This window comes from Amblyomma maculatum, chromosome 6 (assembly GCF_055883805.1).
Source record: "Amblyomma maculatum isolate TAMU_Amacu chromosome 6, ASM5588380v1, whole genome shotgun sequence".
NCBI lineage: Eukaryota > Metazoa > Arthropoda > Arachnida > Ixodida > Ixodidae > Amblyomma > Amblyomma maculatum.
In genome coordinates, this window is record NC_139349.1 from 40682039 (window position 1) to 40702403 (window position 20365).

The 20365-nt window shown below is 44.1% G+C and overlaps 1 protein-coding gene across 1 annotated transcript in view; it reads left to right on the forward strand.

Annotated features, from left to right (window-relative positions):
- The window catches only part of LOC146185600 (nephrin-like), a 76276-nt gene extending 56178 nt beyond the window's left edge, over positions 1-20098 (forward strand). Inside the window, exons 10-15 of the mRNA XM_084607875.1 lie at positions 5997-6122; positions 9467-9494; positions 14280-14377; positions 15681-15805; positions 16160-16369; positions 20032-20098. Coding sequence (XP_084464001.1) covers positions 5997-6122; positions 9467-9494; positions 14280-14377; positions 15681-15805; positions 16160-16369; positions 20032-20082 — 638 coding nt within the window. The 3' untranslated portion in view covers positions 20083-20098. The remainder of the gene's footprint in view (positions 1-5996; positions 6123-9466; positions 9495-14279; positions 14378-15680; positions 15806-16159; positions 16370-20031) is intronic.
- Positions 20099-20365: the final 267 nt, after the last annotated feature.

Here is a 20365-nt window from a genome sequence, read left to right on the forward strand (position 1 = left end):
TGAAGGAAAGCGGGCATCCGGCGTAGCGTTATGCACACAGACATCAGGCCGACATCTCCCATGGGTGGCAAGAGACAACGTAGAGACACGACAAATATCCTTCTTCACGTGAAGCTCAAAAGAGGGAGAAACTGGGAGGCGGCTGCCATGGGAAGAGCCTCCGCCTCCCAAAAGCAAAAATGCGGTTAAAGAACTGGGTTTATAAAATCGGACTAATAACCAGTATTGAATTAGAACGGCTGGGATTGTCTCGGAAAATTTACAATGTAACTAAAAGCAAGAGCTATCGCCAGTGCATTGCAGTCGCATAATGAAAGTAGGTGCCCGCATGGTTTCTTATTTATTCCATTGCTTTTGTTCAAATTAATACTTGAGTTCACTGATCGTGAATCTGAGAGAGAAAATTTAGGAGCTGTACGCCATTATAGTTTTCATCCGGAAGGTATGTTATTGAAACCCGTATAAGTTAGAGATAAATAGCCTTCGACAGAGTCGTTTAGAATTCAATCGAACAGCACTAGTCGATGTATTGAAGTAATAATTGAGAATAAATCCAACTACTGTTAGGAGACTGTCGTATCCGATGTATGGTCATCCCGAAATTTTGTTTTGTACCTTCCTGCATGTATATCGACTACGTCCTCATTACGTCCGCAATCGAACTGCTTTTTCTTTTCTAATTTTTAGCATTTCTTTGTTCACATAGGAAGGTAATTATTTGTCCACTTTTAAAGTCCAGCCCACGTTCCCGGTAACTCCATGGCACGCACACTGGTATTAAGCCGCGTGCACTGCTCGTCGGAGTCCCGTGTGCTTCTGGCACCAATCTGGGACAAGAATGGAAAAACAAGCACAGATCATGCATTTTAGATTGGCCCAGAGCCACGAGCAAAACAAAACACTGAATCGCCGGAGCACGTTTTATTCTGCATCATACTCTTTTTACCTTCTTTAAATCTCACATTTCCAGTGCGGCAGGCGCCGCGCAGGGCTCTAACCTCGCGCTTCGGGGGACATGAAAGTGCCGACAGGACACCCGTCTCTGCTCGGGCGACAGCTTCCAAGGTGTGCGCGTGAAAGTTTTCAGCGGACTCAACCACGCCTCCCCACGTCTGAAGCTTTAGTCTGATTTGCAATTCAAATTTTCCGGCCGGTTCTCCGCACCCACTAGCGTTGCTCGAAGATTCGCCGCTGTATTTGCACCTGTGTAACCTTCCTTTTGAGCCCAAGGATGCGAATCGCGGCTCTAGGGCTCATGATACGCGCACAGCGCTCCGGTGTGTTCTTCGCAGAGTCTCCTCTGAAACTGCCAAATGCTATAGGGAACCCGCAAAGCTGGCTTCCTTGCACGGATTATTCGTTGCGAGTGCAAATCGTCTCGTGTGCGCAAGAGATTGCCAGACGCTGGAGACGGGAATCTCGCAAGCTGCGCTGTGATTTCGCCTAAAATTACCTGCGCTCGAGTATTCTGGCCCTAATACAGTGGCTTGCTACAGTCGCCGAATTGCACCGCAGCCAAAACCGTCTACAAAACCGTATACAATCAACCAAAAACGTCTGCAAAAGCTCGCATGAGAAAAAAAAAAGCTTCCTCTTTATCCCGTTAGTCGCACAGATCGACCTGTATTCTGCGAGGTGCAAATCTATGCGGCACACATTCAAAGCGCTTCCATCGAGAGGTCGGTGCTATCCTTAAAGACCTTCCCGGGTTTGCACTTCTCTGGCGTTTCGCAAATACCTGTCGTATTCAATTTAAAGAAAAAAAACCTACGTCATGGTCTGGTACTGCTCAGGAGCCTTACGTGGGCTTACAGAACGTATATATATATATATATATATATATATATATATATATATATATATATATATATATATATATATATATATATATATATATATATATATATATATATATATATATATGGCAACATTTAAACTATCGTAAATAATTCACGCTCTTAATTACGGTCTATTTATAATCATGACCTAGATTTCTCTGATACGAAATTTGAGAGGCGACGAAGTTTAACCGCCATAAGGATGTGGCGCCATGAAATTCGAGATGTGAAAATTGCGTCAGAAGGCCTCCGAATCTTCTATTTTCCTTTAACCTTTTCAAGCTTGTATGTGCGAAAATCTCCCGCAAGCCCGATTCTGCGCATACCGAAGCGTGGCCTTGTGGTAGAGCATTCGCCTTGTGTTCGAGAGGTACCAGGTTCGATCCCTGGTGCCGCCGGGTAAACACCGGCTCTTCAATGGGTACAAGCTTTCCGCCGGCCTGGTGCTCGGCTCCTTGGGGTGAAATGTTTGAGAAGAATTTTGCACACGACAGAATCTGCCCTATCAAAACGTTTTCGCGGAATGCTTCGAAACGCGCTCATATGTTTTCCCTAGCACTCTGCTCCAAGCTACCTTGTCATTTCTGTGTTTGTCGGCACGCAAAAGCGAAGCATATGATAACTATTCAGGATTTAAACTTGAGCCACTGCGCTTAAAATTGTTGCAAGTAGTCTACGCGCACGATGGAAATTCAGGAATTTTGAAAAATCCGTTCCGCGCACCGTGTTTACACGGCGACTACAGATCTAATGTTCTCATCCTGTTCTCATTCTGAGCTTTCAGAAGAAGAGACCGATTCTACAAGAAATTAATAAAAAGACAGTACAGTATATTTCGCGAAGATTTGGCACGGAACTAGTAAGATAATTGGAAATGAAATTGGTTATTCCTTCTTCTTTTATATATCGAATATATCTACTTAGGACAGGTAGTAACCGCAGATCTGGACCATGAAAAGGAAATAACAAGAAGAATAAGATTGTGATGGAGCGCATTTGGCAAGCACTCACAGATTATGACTAGCAGCTTACCGGTATCGCTAAAGAGGAAAGTATATAACAGTTGCATCTTACCTGTACTCACCTATGGGGCTGAAACGTGGAGGCTAACCAAGAGAGTTCTACTTAAGTTGAGGACAACTCAGAGGGCTGTGAAACGAAATGGTCGGAGTAACATTAAGAGATAGGAAGCGTGCAGAGTGGGTCAGAGAAATAACTCAAGTTACCGACATTCTAGTGGAAATTAAGAAGAAGAAATGGACATGGGCAGGACATGTAGTGCGAAGAGAGGATAACCAGTGGTCGCTGAGGGTAACAAATTGGATTCCAAGGGAAGGAAAGCGTAGCAGGGGGCGGCAGAAAGTTAGGTGGGCGGATGAGATTAAGAAGTTCACAGGGGTCAAGTGGATGCAGCTAGCACAGAACCGGGTTAAGTGGAGAAATATGGGAGAGGACTTCGCCCTGCAGTGGGCATAGTCAGGATGATGATGATGATGATGATGATGATGATGATGATGATGATGATGATGATGATGAAGAAGAAGAAGAAGAAGAAGAAGAAGAAGAAGAAGAAGAAGAAGAAGAAGAAGAAGAAGAAGAAGAAGAAGAAGAAGAAGAAGAAGAAGAAGAAGAACACTGTGAGCTGCACAAATCACTGTGTTTCCATACGGTAAATATTTGGTCGCTGCTAGAATTACTGCAGGAATAATTCGGCCCGGTGTTTTCTGCAACAAGGTGACCCTTCCTAACGTATGGTAATTTAACCCCGCATTTTAATGGACGAGCAACTCATGCACGAGCTCGAATTGCGTGAACAAAGCCTGTCATCAGAGTGTGTCTGCAGAGCGTGTCCGCACGAAATAATAATCATTAACTAAAAAAAATCCAGTCTCCGCCAGGGATTCGATCATCATCTTTCAGTTCTTCAATCTAACGCGCAAACTTCTCTGCACAGACTTCAAGAAAACGGGTGCGTAATTCTCAATGTGTAATGCAAGAAGGCATGAGAGTGGGAAGGAAAGGACAACACCGGCAGTAAGAAAAAATATAAATATTTAAATCAAAGTGCAAAAGCTGCAGTACCGGAGTAAAGGTTGCGGAGAGCAACGAAACCGTTTCAAAATCTGATCATGCAAAATTCTAAGCAAAACAAAGAGGATGAATCTCTTTAAACTAATGTCTACCGCTAAACATACATATAGCGCCATGTAGCGAGGTCTTTCCTGCTAGCAGATCCAGTCATTCGATCATTTTCATTTTCTTGCTCCTGCGAGCGCATTCAGCCAATCGTTGTGCGTTGTAATTTTCCTCTGCATAGAATAATTACTATTACATGACCTTATCAGAGGCGCAGAATCAGTGGCTGCAAAGTTTTAATTTTCGGCGGTGCTCACCTTTGACTACGTCAGAAAACGGAAAACAAATGGGGTCAAATGGAAACCATGCCTTCGGGTATTTACCTTACACTGTGTAACAGGCTTTCGTTATTTCTATGTTTCCTGAGATTTGAAATGTAAATATTAATGCCCGTATCTCTTCTGTTTCGCCATTTCATTCTGTAATGTAGTACTGCTACGACGGCTTTTATTACTTCTTTTTCTCCTGCATGCGACCGTGGTCTCATCGCGTATTCGCTTGTAATGCTAATTTGCAGCGACGCTCTTGTTTCATTCGTTACTTCAGGTGCTGGACAGGGTGTGTTTAAACATGCCGAGTTGAGTATTCTGCGAGAATTGTACCTAATAATTTGGATGCTGCATTCGTTATATAGCGTCACCGTCACCAGTGCGTTGCGCTTCAGAGTAGATAGAAGTCGCTGTGTTGACCACCTTGCTACAATGCTACGCCGTTTCTGAGAACTGATAACGGTTTTGGTCTATACAATTCCTAAATGGCTACTTTTTCCTCAATTCTTTCTTCTCATAATGTCCCATGGAGGATATGAAATTAGATACTTTCCCAGCAGAAGCACAGTGTTGTTAGATTTGCATGATAGAAGCATAAAACACCAAGGTAGATGCATGTTGTCTCTACTCCGTGCAATATCCTCTGTAAACCAAACCATGAGCAACTCGATCTGGTCATCAGAAGGGGGAAAATAACAAAAAGCAGGGAGCGCGTTTCACTCAAGTGGCGCAGCGTGGATCCCTACGACGCTTCCAAAATCTTTTTGTAACAGTTATCTTTTTTGGTCATTTTTTTTCTGTGCAATATCTATTTACAGGAATAGTCGAAATACCCGAAGTTATCATAAGCAGCAAAACGTTCTTTGTACGAGCGAACTGCTGAGCCAGGTTCCCGGACGGTATAGACTTCGTCTGATCTTTTCTAAACGCATTCCCCCTTGCTGCTCTGAAATAGCTTCTTTCTGCGGCAATTCAGAGGGAGTCCGTGGTGCTTCATGCTCATCACTTTCATGTATAAACAGCGTAGGTATTAAACTGACCGTCTATGCATGCCTCTCATCCTGCTTAACACGCCATATATCATTATTTATATCCCTCGCGTTGAACAAATGGAGCCACTCTTAAATCTTACAGCCACCTGCGCCCTTGTTTAACAAAATGTTACTCTTCTGTACAGTAGCGGTTTGATTTGCAAGACCTCTAAAGGACTAGACACCAACTTTTGGTGGCATTTTTCTTTCTGTTCATGATGCGTGAGATTCCTGTATAACGATCCGCGCGCAGTTTTCACTTAGAACCACTAAATAATTTACAATTGAATTTTCTTTTCTCATCAGTTTCGGTTTCGATATCCGAGAGATGGCTGTGACGTCACAATCATGTCGTGATGCGGGACATGAAAAAACAGCAATATAATCGTTCATTCTTCACTTGTAATTATTCCTCTTCTTGGGGCAGGCTGGCTTTATTATTGTAGTAAATTCAAATGACACAGCAATAATTTATTAGGGGTACTGTCCTCCCTCGTGTGACCTTGACTTGACTGTGACGTCACAGCCATCGCTCGGATCTTGAATCCGAAACCGAAACAGGTGAGAAAAGAAATTTGATTATAAATTATTCAGCAGTCGTAGGCAAATGTGACGTGGTTATCCGTGTACAGTAATGCACTAGGCATCATTATAAATGATAAAGTATGTACCCAAAAATTAGTTGTTCATAGTACTTTAGATATATGTTGGATTCTTTTCAGGTGACTCATTGCAACTGGCCATGAGTCCTCTCCTGGGCGTGCTGATCGGTGCCATCGCAGCACTGATCCTCGTAGCTATAATCATCATTATCATCATGAAAATGCGCGCCCACGACAACGATGCAGGTGAGTATTGCATAAAAATGTGCACTAACGCTGCTCACAGCCTCCCTTTCTTCATGTTTGCGAGGCAAAATAAACTTGGCGGACGTTTTAAGCACTCCACCAAGCCTAATTTTGTTTGCGTTAGCAAAACACCATGCAGTCTTTTCGCGCCTGCAAAAAAAAATGATTGTATTCCTCACTCTTCCGTAATCTTCTCGTTATCCTCACTGTTCTATAATCTTCTCGTTAATACCGAAGCAGAAACTGCTAATCAGTAAATATATATAGTAATAGTTGTTGGATGCCTTGGTTTACTTGACTTATAGCTCTCAGGTTATTGTTAATTGCAATTATGGTCTTGTGGTAAACGATTAATGCGAATAGTTGAGACCTCGCACTCGCAGTCTTTTAATGCGCAGAGACGACTGATCGATTAGTTGTGAATCTTTAAATTCTAAAAAAGGTCACTTCGACTGGAGGAATTTTGTGGTTTGAGTTTCCGTCACTGCTTAGCTGTGCGCCTTCGCTTGTCGTACCCAGGACGGTGGTGCCACGCAGAAACAACCTGGTGTTTTCGGCGACCAGCCGCACTCCTACGCCTGCATTATTTATACAAAAATCACAGTTGAAGCCAAGTGGAGATCGGCGGCGCTTGAAATTGGGCCCACAACCGCCTTGTCTGTTCTTTCACTCTACATTACGGTTCGCAGAGTAGCATACTAGAGCGCATGCCGTGTTCAGCAGACGTGTCCGCCGGAGGCGCTCTTTCCGGGCCTGATCAATAACGCCTGCCAGCGAGAGGGAAATTACCTGTCAGCAGCATCCGCGCTGACCTACATGAAGAGAGTCCGTGATTGGAAAATTTCGGAGACGCTGCTTTCCGCGGCTACCTGCTTCCGCTCAATGGTCAGGTAGCCTAACTAGGGAGTGTAGCCACTGGATCGGACAATCCTTAATCGAAGGCCTCGTTCGCAGCGCGCGCGTTGTCGATTTTCATGCGGTAGTATGACTAAAAATCACTCTCGGGCAAGAAAATGTTGAATATCTTGCCTCCCCACACAGTCGCTAAAAATATTTAATAAATACTTGTAGTGGAGCAATACGAACATCCGTGCATATAACCTCACAGTACTGAATTACTAATGAAAATATTGTCATTACGTTACGTGGTGTTCGCTTCTGGCGTCAAATAAATGCATGGTTTATGTTGACGAAATCCGGTAGAGCATGGCATATGAAATCTCAGTGGGGAAACGAAGAAACGTAATCTCTCAGTGAAATTACGTCAGTGGTGTTAATCTCTGGTGCACCATCTCAAATATGTGCCCTGCAGATTCTTTGATGAATAAGGACATGCAAATACGTCAGTTCATATTCATATTTATTGCCACTGGTATTAGCTGTCGATTCCAACACGACCAGCTGGGCTCCATAAGCACGCAGTCGTTATAATGTTCAAGTAACAATCAGCGAACCCAGACTGCGTACTGATAGACTAGGACAGTAGAGCGTGATCACATTCTGCAGACGTTTGATGAGGTGCGTGGTTGCGTTAGCAGTTAAGAGTAGAATAGAACAGGCAAGATTTCTGGTCGAAGGTCGCCTTAAACTATCACCCTGATGGTAATTAGCCTGTTCTGTGCCAAATTAGAATGATAGGAAGGAATCCGGCGCACTTTATTAAGCCATAATGAAAACTGGCAGCTCAACTTGCAACATGTTCTGTTTGAAAACACCATTGCCTTTGACATTTTTCTGACGAATATCACGTCGTTTTTAAGTAACAAATTATCCATGGGTTTCAGCTGCGGCTATGATGAACTCTTTGGATGTAAGCCCACTCACCGGTTATTCCATGAACGGACCAGAAAACCTATTTATATTAGCTTACACTGGACACAGATGTAAACCACGTGTTTCGTAGCAGAGGAATAGCAAAACAGCCGTATGTCTACCACAGGAAGCAGTAATATCTGCCGAAGGCATACCAAAAAGACGCCGTTCAGAAATTCAACTGATGGGAGAACCAGCTTTGTTTGCATGTCACCAGCTTCTAAACTATAGTTCGTGGTTTAGCGAGCGGTGGTCCGAATACCTCCTGCCATAGTTGCAGTGCATGTCGACCTCGAGCATATGTTCATGTGATTCTTATGTGTTACTTTATTCTCGAGCATACATCAACAACCTGTCCACCAGGCATTGGCCTTACATTACCTGCTAGAATTGCTGCTTCTTTTCAAAGCTGAAGCTCTGGCCGAATTGCCTATACCTTAACTGACTGCTGATTTGTTTTTGCGATATTTGTCAGTGAAGCCAATCATCAATGACGAAATTGCGATACGATAGCAGGCAAAGGTAAGCTTATAAGCTTAATAAGGTCTCTCCTCTAAAGATGGCTATAACTCTTCAACGTTGGTTTAAAGGGATCTGCCTTCCTTGCGCCGCCTATGCGTCTTCCATAACCGAGTGGCCCTAAATTCCCTACAAACTCAACAAAGCGCTGCGCTACAAAGCAACGCGGACAGGAAAGCCTGAAGGGATCCTCTGCCGCTTCTCTCAGACGGAGGTGAATGGCGCCGCTCGCTACGCGCAGCACGTGCGTGAAAGAGGATCGCGATTCTTTGATGCGCCTTTGATGGGGCGGCGTCTCCAAACCCTTCCGCTTCCCCTCAGTTTGGCTCTATTCCGTCCCACTTAGTTTCGGCCCGATGATGCTGCACGAGATCCCACGAGCTTTGAGCTTGCGACTTGGTACGCTATAGCGGCCATGCGACGGCGCTTTAATTAGATGGCGCGTAGCTGGCTTGAAGAGCGATACCCCTCTCTCTGCGCCAGTTTTATGCGCATAGGCAGGCGCAGGGCTCAAATCACGTTGGTTCCAGCGGGTTTGCACAGCTTGCGCTGCCTCGTCAATATTTATAACTTGCGCGTGGACAGATAAAGGTATAGCTCACAAGCTGTAGAACCAACAGCACTGTGGAAGACGCGTTCGATGCAGGGCGCAAATGTTCATTGTCAGAAAAAAAAAAAAGCTATTTTACGTCTCTTGCAAATGCAAAGCGAACGGCTTCGTGAAAAAAAGTACTAGTGATTTGGCAGATACTGTTCGTGAGCAATTAATATTTGCTAGCTAATTTCGGAAGTCCACGCACGGTTTGACAGCCTGCTTAGAATTGGCCGTGTTTAGTTGGTGCGCCCACATGTCATGGGGTTTCTTGGGGGGTGAGAATGATTTGAAAATAACTGTAGCCACTGACTTTAAGTGTTCTTTTTTAACTCTACTGCTTTGGAGCAGACCTAATGTGCTATACCTGCTTTATGAACATAAAGCATTTCATTTCCTCGTTTTCTCTTATATTTTACAGATTCGAGGGAGCCCAACACCGCTGAAAAGTGAGTTCTAAGGCACACAGCTTATGTACCGACGTTTTGGGGTCAATATTTCTTAATTTGTTTAATCCACATCGAGTGTGTGAAGGTCCCTCTACTTTTATTTAGCGATCAGTTTTCTTGTGAAACCGGAATATTTCAAACATTCTTGTCGCAGCAAGGCAACGGCTTCTCCCGGCACAGTCTCAGTCAACGTGGGCCGAAACGGCCGAGCAACGACCTAGCTATACCAGTGGCGCCATCCAGGCGGATCAAAATGAGTGAGCCGGAAACCAAAGCATCGCGACGATTGGGCACTCGATGCACTCTGGCCTGCATCATTTATCTCCACAATGTTTTCTGGAGTCCGAATGGAATCACTGGCATCTGGCTCGTCTTTCCGCCGTTTGAGCGTACGCAGTCTGAAACTGCAGAAGTGCCTGTGATGTGGTTGCCTTTAAATCAAGCCCAGGAACAACAGTGCCTACGGAACTAAGTAAACAATGTGTTTAACGAGTGCACTGCGCTTCATACCCAGGCCTTCTTGCATCCGGCAGGTCCGGGCTTGCTCCATTGGATGGATTTTTCTTCTTTCGAATTGCGTATTTTTTTATTATTCATTTTGTGGCTTCACGAAGAGCCAGTACACCGAGGTGTAAGTGGTGTAATCTAACGGCAGACCCTACTTGTTTCTGAAATAAAACCTCTTGGTTTCTGAAAAAAAAAAAAAAAAGATTGCATCTTCGTATGTTGAGGGCTATGCGAATCATGATGCGATGGCAACGGCAACATTTTGTTCTCTTTATGAAAGCCATCTGTCTCGTCGAAGGCAGTCTTAGTAAGCCGTGATGAGTGACATCTCGGTATCTAAAATGAGGCATGATGGTAAAGGTTATCACAGTTGATCATGCAGTGTAATACAATCTATTTTCTAAAGACAAAAATCTTCACTCAAAAAAGAAAACACCAGCGTTGTTACGTTTCCTCAAAAACAAGAATGCAATCTGTGGTCAGGCCCTCACTGGGCCGCATCCATATTTATCTCTCCATGATACTCATTTATTAGATAATTTGCCTCTGCTAGTTGCGGTATTCGACTTATTAAATAAGAGAACCAGAAAAGCGGGCGGTATTATATTGCAAGAGTTATACCAACATTTAAATTAAAGCTACCAGCACAAATAAATTATTGGACATTAATAAGGAATTAGGCAGCCATAGTATCCCAGCAGCACTCTATTAACAAAACCATGTAATTTATAAATGCGCGAATAACTACGTCAATAGAACAGAGACAACCAACCAAAATAAAACGGTTTACTAATATGCACTTTGGTGTAAGTTTTCCCCAATTAGCCATTTTTGCTGATCTCAATCTGATTGATTCAGCTTTAAGGCTAAAATAGAAAATACCGAGAGACTAAAATAGAAACTACTGACTTGATTATGCGTTGTGATACGACAAATCAGAGTTTGTAATGTTGGTTTCACTATCTGGGGCGCAACTTTCTAGCACGCATCGTCATCGGGAGTCGCAGCCCAAAGCTCTGCTATTAGCCGGTATCTGAACGTCATGCTAGTCGAAGTGAAATTCGGCCTCGAGGGTTTTGACGTGAGCTAGTGAAATCAAGCAATTGGCGAAAACATGTGGCACTTGTACACCAATTTTGCTTTTCGCACGTTCTAAAAAGTTTTGCCCCTGAAAGTGCAATGCACGTTTTTAATTATCACTTTCACGTTACCCTTTGAATCTGTTTCCATCGTCGCTTTTTGAAGCGAAAGCTTCGCTACGCCATGTATCAGCCAAGGTCAACCACGGCATCCGCTTGACCTTCAGTGAGCCAGAGGTTACATTGTAGCTGTGTAGCTCAACCGTAGAACCAGCTAGGGTATCCCCACTTGACCGGTGACATTGACTTTCGACCTTTAATGGCGGAAACAGCATCCCGTGTTCCCTCTTGCATTTGACGGCATCCTCGACTCCGTATTCTCGGCAATTTAGCCGCTACAAAACCATGCCTTTGTCTCAACCTAAGCCTAATGAAGTGAAAGTCAATCATAACGATGCCTTCGCTTCACCTAACAGCGTTTATCAAGATTAAATCCCTGAAAGTTTTGTTCCGCAACTGTGTGATCTTGTGCTGAATGGACACTTCGCAGTGTGGAAGTGGCAGAAGTATGTCGACGAAGGGTTACGGCAGTATGGACTTTAAACATCAGAATTCATTTTGTCGAAACTGTACCAGCACAAGCGAAAGCCTAATGCGCTGTTTTCGTCATCCTACCAAGTCATGCGCTAAATTTTATTAAAAGACTTTTGAAAATATCAGTTGTCCTTCAACATCGCTGTTCCCGCTTCGTATCAAAACACAGTGTTCTAAGAATCATCCTATATCTACGACTGTCACCATCTACATATATCGTCGGGTCGCATGCAGTTAGCTACAGGCTTGGAAAGATTTGGTTTGGTTTCGTTTGGTTTTAGAGTTTAACTTTCCCAAAGCGACACAGGCTATGAGAGAAGCTAGTGGAAATGATAAAAACACCACGTGAGGTACAGGTTATGCGTTTTTTGGTTTTTTGTTGTTTTTGTTTGTTGTTGTTTTTTTTGTTTTTGTTGTTGTTATTGTTGTTTTTTTTTGTTGTTGTTGTTGTTTGTTTTTTTTTCTTTGGGGGGGAGGGGGGGGCTTTTATTTATACACCTGCTATCAACAATAAATATTTCTTGCGCTCTAACAGGGAGCAAGGAAAGAAACATGCACAAAATATATGTTATGTGCGATGCAGCTGGCAGGGCACTGAAAGAGTAGATATGCGTCGCGAAAGATATTACTGAAACATTTTGAGAGGAAGCAATCAAAGAAAAAGAAAATGAATGTGAAAAATATAATAATACGCCCGTTAGCAACAAAATCACAAAATTCCACCGTTCTGTAAGTTTCGCTGGACCTTAAAAAAAAACGCCAAAAGTATCGAGGAACATGACCGTTAAAAAATATCCAAAAAAATGGACGTAGAACATATCGGATAATAAATGAATCTGCAGCAGCAAAACACGAAATGATAAAAAGTTCAAGGACGTCCATAATGCGGTCAACGCGCCTTCGGCAATGCGGGTTGTGCTCTGCACGCTCAGATAGAGTTTTGATAAACGGCGTGCCTTATGAATAGCGCTTGATATATATTGGCTTACGAATTTAATTTCCGGAGCACCCGCGCCCTCTGGCTGTCCCTATGCGTCGCGGATCAATCCCGCGGGGTTTAGTGGTGAGGGCGCCATCTATTTGAGACAGGAATAAGCTCGTGGGCATTCCGAGGTTGTTCGCAATGAAAAAAAAAAAAAAAACTATAAAGTGTTTCCAAGAGGATGTTCGAATTTATTTTACTTATTTACTGCCTTCCTTTAGGGCATGTTTCACTGGAAGAAAGGAAACAAATAACATAACGACTTTCACAACCTCTCCTGTCAGTGGTTTCGCCACTGAGTGTAGACGCTGAACGCACCAGGAGCCGGCTTTGCAGTGTTGTTGTGTACACATAAGGTATCATAATTAGGCTTTCCGATTTCAGAAACTGAAAACAAAGCAAGGCAGTTAGCACAGTACGTGATAGCGAATTTTTAATGTGGTGTATATCACTACAGGTGGGCGAAAATTGAAAGATAACTATTGTCGTGCAATCTCTTGGCAACAAAGGCAATTTTTCGCTAATGGCAGGGAACCTTTTTGCTTATTTTGAAGAATTATAAGTTGCCGTAATTATAGACTATTTATTTGTGAGAAATGTGTCACGCCTGCGTTTTGTCACCATTACCTCTCTTAAATATCTTAGACCACGAAGATCGGCTGTAAACGCCTATCCGGTGCGGTACTGATAATTGCATTTGGTGTTCCAAAAGGCGCTGACCTTTATATGACGTTACTAATTCTTTTTGAATTTCTGGCTCACATAATCCAAGATTTCGGCCCGTGCTATAGCTGCGTCTCGCCACGGATTATTGTAGTGTCCGCGCTAGCCGTTTTACGCCAGTAATTACGTTTAGCTGGGCTGTAAATTTCGAAGAGGATATCTCGGTATCTCGAAAGATATGCATTAACAACAATTTACGCAGTGTACAAAATATAGTACTTCCTCAATCTACGAAAACGCCTCTCCTCCTCACTAGCGCCCGCCTAGTAACGTGGAGTACGTATAAGGTTGGAAATTATTCGACGGATACCGTTCCCATTTCGAGTTATTGATCCTCCTACCACCGGTCGTCCTGGTTGGCTCATGTGTGTTTCCTTCTTTTTTTGTCCTTGTCTTATTTGCGCTATGTTTCCTAAAATGCGAATGCACCAACTCGCCCAACTAAGCATTCTTGGCTCAGCTAGCCTGACTGATCCGGACATGGGCTAGTTCTGAGTTCTAACCCCAGACCAGGATGAATTTTACTCTTCTGAGAAAGCTGTGCAGCCTTCCATTGTAATCGTGCGACTGGTCTTGGGCGGACCTTAATGGATATCCCTTATTAAAAAGTAAGAATTGGTATGCAGTCAATGGTTTCCATACCGAACATTGTGTAAAGCTGTGTCTTTAAATAACATTATGGTATAAAATGAATGCGAAGATGTACCCGCACGTACTCAATCACGCTTGAAAAAAAAAATTATATGGTATGGACTTCATTGATGAGATGTGATAAGATTGTGTAAGCGCGAATCACTGGCGGGTAACTTGTCTGTACTAACAGCGCTGTGTCTGGTTTTCCCTTCCGTCTCCTTCTGTTTTGTGTTTCCTTTGTTTTGGTTTTCCGACTTTGGTACACAGGTCTCAGACCCTGCTGCGAAAGGGCGTCGTCGTGGAAGACACCAGTGAAGGCGATATTAAGGACCCGGATATCATACCGCCGAAGACGGATTTGGAGGGTTCGTTACTAAATGCATACAATGTCATTCCTAGCATTGTACGACGAGATGTCTTGCTGCTGAGATTGCCTGTTTTCCTTCGTTTTCTTTAAGGTATATGTCTCCTGAAATGTTGCCAGAAATTTTCCTGATCATTTGTTCACTTACCTTACTCTCCTCCTTCCCGCTCATCTCGAAAATCGAACTTGCTTTTTGAGAATGTTTCAAGAAACATATATGTTCAACGGAATTGAACGAACAGAATAGAATTGTACGAAGGGAATTCAGCCAATAATTTGCCATGTGGTGATTTGCTATAAAAACCCTTGAAAACAATATGCCAATATATTTAGAAGAGCGTATTTAAGCCTAGACATCTCTACAGCTTATGTACACCAGATTGTTTAGTTTAAGGTCACAGCAGTTTGCATGACAATAAAAAATTTTGCGGGCACCTGTGATTTTTAGTTTGAATGTGTGAGTTGTTCTCCACGTGAGGTTGGAATTTCTCCAAAGATTTGTGCGTACACTTTAACATGACAGCAGCAAAATATATTCGCAAAAAACAAACAAACAGAAGCGTATGATGGAACCGGGCTAGCAACTTCAGTGTAATGTTTTCTTTTGGATGGGAATAATGTACTGCAGGTTTGCTGTCACGAGTCTTTATTGCAGCCATCTCGCTAAGTAAAATATGTAAGCGTTTCAACATTTTACATCACGTAGTGTGAAATTAGGCCACAATTACCATCTCAGATTATATATTGCGTTAGAGGAGAGGTTATAACCTTAAGAATAAAAGCAAGGACGCTATGTGCGCCACAAGCTTTAGTTAGAGTCTACATTACAGTAGAACGGGGAGCGGAAATGGAAGGTTGTCTGCATCAATAAGGCGCTGGGATCGCATTAGAAAGAGATCACCGAAATCGATAATTTGTACAGAAGGAAATACCAAAAACCAAATAGAGGTGCTGCGGTGACCGACGCAGACCGCAACTAAAATGGGTGCATTTGCACAGACGTTTGCGCGCAGACTCAAGAGGCTGGGCTACATCACCTTCAACTCCGCACCAGGCAACCCGTCAATTTCATTAAAGACGTCATCATCATGAATAGACTGAATACGTATATACTCTAGTACCAATTACTCGCCGTTGATTCGTCCTGTGCTACCGGGCAAAAGTCCACTCAGCTTGAAGGAGTCAGCCAATCGATTCTTCCTAGAAACAATTATTGGAAGGAGTATAGTCCTCAGTATTCCTTTAAGGCGCATCTGAAATTTTTGACGGTCATCATGGGATTCGCTTTGTTTCTTCTGCTGCAGATCCGGAGTGGGTTTTCCGGCAACTCAACGGATCCAATGGTAGGATACGCCAGGACGTGGGGATTTCAAAAGGCGGCATGATGTACGGCACACTGCCAAACGTAAAGGTCCAGATACCGCCTCAGGTGGGCACCTCGACATTTCTTCTCTTGCTATTACCAGCCAACCAGTTTCCCATTAGTTCCTGTTCAGGTCGAATAGAAATATTAGGCCTATACGGATAATTAAGAAAATGTGTGTGGGGAAAGAGATTTATTTTTAAACCAGATCAGTTTACCACTTGGCAAAGGAAATGAAAGTATGTTCAGCTGGAGGACAAACCCCGTATATCTAATAACTGTGGGGCTCGGACATAAAATTGTAGCCCCAATAAATGCGTCTTTTCTCGTCTACTTCTAATCTTATCAGCATAAAGATGGTCACGGACAGAGAGGTGCATTGCAGTTGTCGCCTCTTTCTCTCGCTTTCGCTCTCTGCAGCAGTTTCGCGACGACATGATGTACCGGGAGCGGTACTATCCGGGCAGCGGGATGGGCGGTGACCTTGACAGCAGTCCCGGCGAGCGGCAGCGAAGCGGCGGTACATTTAGGCCCCAAGGCAGCATGCCCGATCCGGACGAAGTGGACCGGATGATTGCCTCCTCCAAGGCACCCGTGCACACAGCCACACTCATGCGCAGGAGCCCACAGGTATGTCTCGCCATCCGCTTTTTTTTTTCGAGAAATGCAACTAGTGACGTCAGTGCTTGCAGTGCTTAAACTCTACAGTGGCCTTCCTGTACGTCATACTACACGGTTGGCGTTTGAGGCAGATGTAAAAATGGGTGCACCAAATCATTTGCTGTGCGATTCACAATATTCCTGTGGCACATGCAGAACTGCTTTTTGCCTCGGCGCGTCTTGTTTGGCTGCTTTCAAGCGGTATAGCAGCGGAAGAAAGCACTTATTCAAGAAAAGTGAGTTCGGGGGTAAAGGTGGGTGTGGTTTGGTCCCCAGTATAGGACTCTGCTGCCTGGGGTCTGTTCCCGATCTCTCCCAACCAAGAAGGAAGGTCGGAGCTGGACAACGCCGCCTAGCGGTCCGCCCATGTTAGGTTGTTTTCGTAGGGTATGGATTGGTTGTCTTGGCAAGCTGTTATAGGGGGATAAAGGTCAGCTTTATGGCGGCAATAAAATGCCTTGTGACGAGGAGAAATTTGAGTTAATTACGTGCAGTCTAGCTCGTCTGTTATAGGAAATAGTTTGAAAGCGCCTGAGATGGCATTCCTTTGATTTATCCAGTCCCTTATCGGGTCCCAAGAACGTTTGTCTCTCCAAGTGTACGTGTATCTCCCGGTGTGTAGGAACGAGTTGGTCTGGTCATGTCAAATTAATGATCAGGAGTCCCGGAAAGCCAATGTTCGGGCTGCGGCGTGTAAAATCCGCATGTATCCGAAACAAGAACCAAAATTTCGCGCAATCTGTCATTGTAGCTTCACAGCTGCAGTATTTTGGTTGTCTTGCATTTTTTTTTACGAGATTTCCTGATTGGGTGAGAAGGCTGGGACTTCAGCATGGTAACGTGACACGAAAGAATCACTCATAGGGCACTATCAATTTTGAAAAAGCCGAAGACCCCCAACAAATTCCGCTATAGAACGAGATGGATGGCATCACGTGACCTTCAAGGAATCAATCAGAATGGCCGAAAATATTTAAAGCGGCGAGAACCCCCAAATTCGGTATGTGTGAAAACAATCTAGAACTTGGCCCAACAATGAAATTCGCCGGAGGTGACGAGAGTTGTGGAAATGGCAAAAAAAAATTTTATCCAGCCGATACTTGGCAAGAAACATGGATTATAAACCGCGCTGCGCACGTATAGTGAGTCTTCCAGCGCTTACTTGGAGGGAAGCTGAATTTGGGCCTATCTAATATTGAATACCGCGCAAGAACACACAAATATAAAGCTGAAGACAAACTAATTGCGAGAAAGTCGTTACATACATACTGCAGATACCTAACAAACAACAAATGCTGCCGCATTTCCTTCGTTAAGGATGTAGTTAAAACCACCGGTTTGTTCGTTTTAATATGGAGCGAGCAGGCATAGATGACAGCAGCATATGAAGTTTGAAGAATGCAATTTCGATTTTCTTTTGCTGCATAAATCGTGCCGGCGATTTATGTTTTATGTACATAGACGCATTCCTGAAAGCATTGGGCATGGCTGGTTTCGCGTTTGTTTGAACTTAGAGCTTTAGAACAGGTGTCCGGCCTTGTCCCCAGTTCAATGCAGTTCAAAATTATATTTCAAACCACTTGATGAGCAGTCAAACGCCTTACGCCCCTACAAGTCAGCAACAAATAGACAATACAAAATGTCGAACATACATGCAAAGAGTTACATACAGTCTCGCTGCGCCATTTAGGGTGAAAACTGAACTCTAAATTAAAAATATTGCTCAGTATACTTAATTTCATCTACACCTTCCCTCTCATTAGCGCAAGCGACACACTGTAGCAAATAATAGAAACGTACAACATGAAGGTCCGTAATCAGTATCTTATTTTAAACTTAGAAACACAGACCTATTCGAACATCGCACAGTTTCCGAAGTCGAGTCTCTATTCCGACCGAACTAAGCGTGTTCGCTAAAGAACAACCGACATTCGAAGTAATTGGTAAAGCATCTTGTAAAACTAATAGCTCACACAAAATAGGGACAAGAAAAACGACACCAATATTAAACAGCGTGAAAAAGACAAAGACAGGACAAACACAACAAAACGAACGCTCGTGCTGTTGTGCTTGTTCCTTCTTTTTCTTTTCCGCGCTGTTTTCATACGGATACAAAAACCATATCGTCCAGCTTTCCGCTCTTCAAAGATGACACCACAAGCGCATTCGTCTTCGCTAAGCCTGCCGTTTTCCAAATCAAGGCGAAGTATTACAACCCTTTTTGCCCTTTTTAGTTTGTCTTGTGGGCATCCTGAGATATATAAAAGCTGCCTGCACCATTCATTTGCCGCGAGTGCGAGATACAGTCAAGCGGAAATTAATGGCGAAATAGCGGAGATGCAAGCGGCTTCTGCTTAGCCGTACACTACCCTGCTACGGCATCCTGCCCAGTCTTGGGGAGGCGTAATGTTTCGGATTTTGGATTACAGTAACCCGCTTATCCAGACGCCCAAGAGGATTTAGCGCTGAGCACATGTAGACTCGTATACGAATCATCCCTTATTCCTCTAACCGATACAGACGCTCTATTTGGGAGCTCGGCTGTATGGACAAATTAGCGGCTAGTTCTCAGCATGTATCACTGCAAAAGCAGTGCGGTTGTGATGCATTATCATTTCCTTATGAATGCGAGGTTTACTGGCGTGAAAGTAGTACCAGATCTCTCGTGGGAATGCTGAGTTAAAACGCAAATAAACACAAGGCTTTAATGGACTTGTCTCATTTCGTGCAGCCAAGTTGTATCTATTTTGTCTTCAGGGTACAATTACAGAGGAGAAGGGCAATTAAGAACGATAAAAAGGCAATAATGCATAATTTATACAATAATGCGAAACAATAGATACAAAATTTGTATTTTTAATATTTATCTCACAACAAAAATATTTGATGAAAAATAATTTGCAGAATCTCAGCAAGAGCTCTGAATAGTACAGCCAACCCCATAAGACAGCGGCAGCCAGTGCGTCCTGGTGTAGATTGCTCTGCCAGAGCGCTTTGAGGCCGGATTGCAAGCGACTGCGCGCATTGCCTGCCATCGCGGCGGCTATCAGCAAGCCGCGATCGAAGCGAAATTGACAACGAACCGCCGCACGCTTTTCTGGACTTATGTGACGCCAGCAGAGGGCCGAAATCATTGATGGGGCGACCTAATTCAGACACGCGTGCTGCCGCTGTTTTACGGTGTGAAGCTGCCTATAACGGTGGCTGACATCTGCGTGCCCTGTAACGCCCGCTTCCATTATTTAAAAAAATCTTTTGGGGGACAATCGGGCTCCAATTCTGCAAACAAAACTTACCCTAACTATAACATCCAGACCTTAATTAACGTATTCTTTTACCAAACTAATTAAAAGCAGTGTGCCTCTTACCCGGTGCCCACTGTAGCCTTCCTAAATCCCGAGGGCGAACCCAACCTAATAAATATTACCCTCCTTTTTAAATTTTGGACCTTCTACGAATGCACCCTGTATACCTAAACAACTGTTCCTCAGAAAACTCTCCTCAACAAACTTCGCATCATAAAATAAACTTTAACGTTGGCGCTTGCGTTTAAAGCGCTTGGGGGTAGTTAAAGGTCATGACCACGCGTTTCCAGCAGCGTTTCGGGAAAGTAACGGAGTTGTTCACTGCAGCGGCGCGACACTCCCGAGCTGGAGCGGCGCACCATATCGACGCCCGTTTGACAAGCGGAGGTCCCGTTCAGGCAGGCGGAGTACGACACAGAGGACGAGCCCGGACTACCCTACTGCCCGAACGATGATGCCTCCGCTGGCGAATGCCCGGACGACGAGCCTTCTGTGATTGCCGCTGCTGCCGCCTCCTCCTCCAGGAGGCGCCACCCTCTCCGCGACAACACCACCAGTGCCTTCTCCAGCCAGCAGCGACGCTACCCCGCCGCCGCGGCCGAAAGCTTCGAACTCGGCACGCGTCGACGCCGGGACAGTGCGTCTTCCACGGATTCTTATA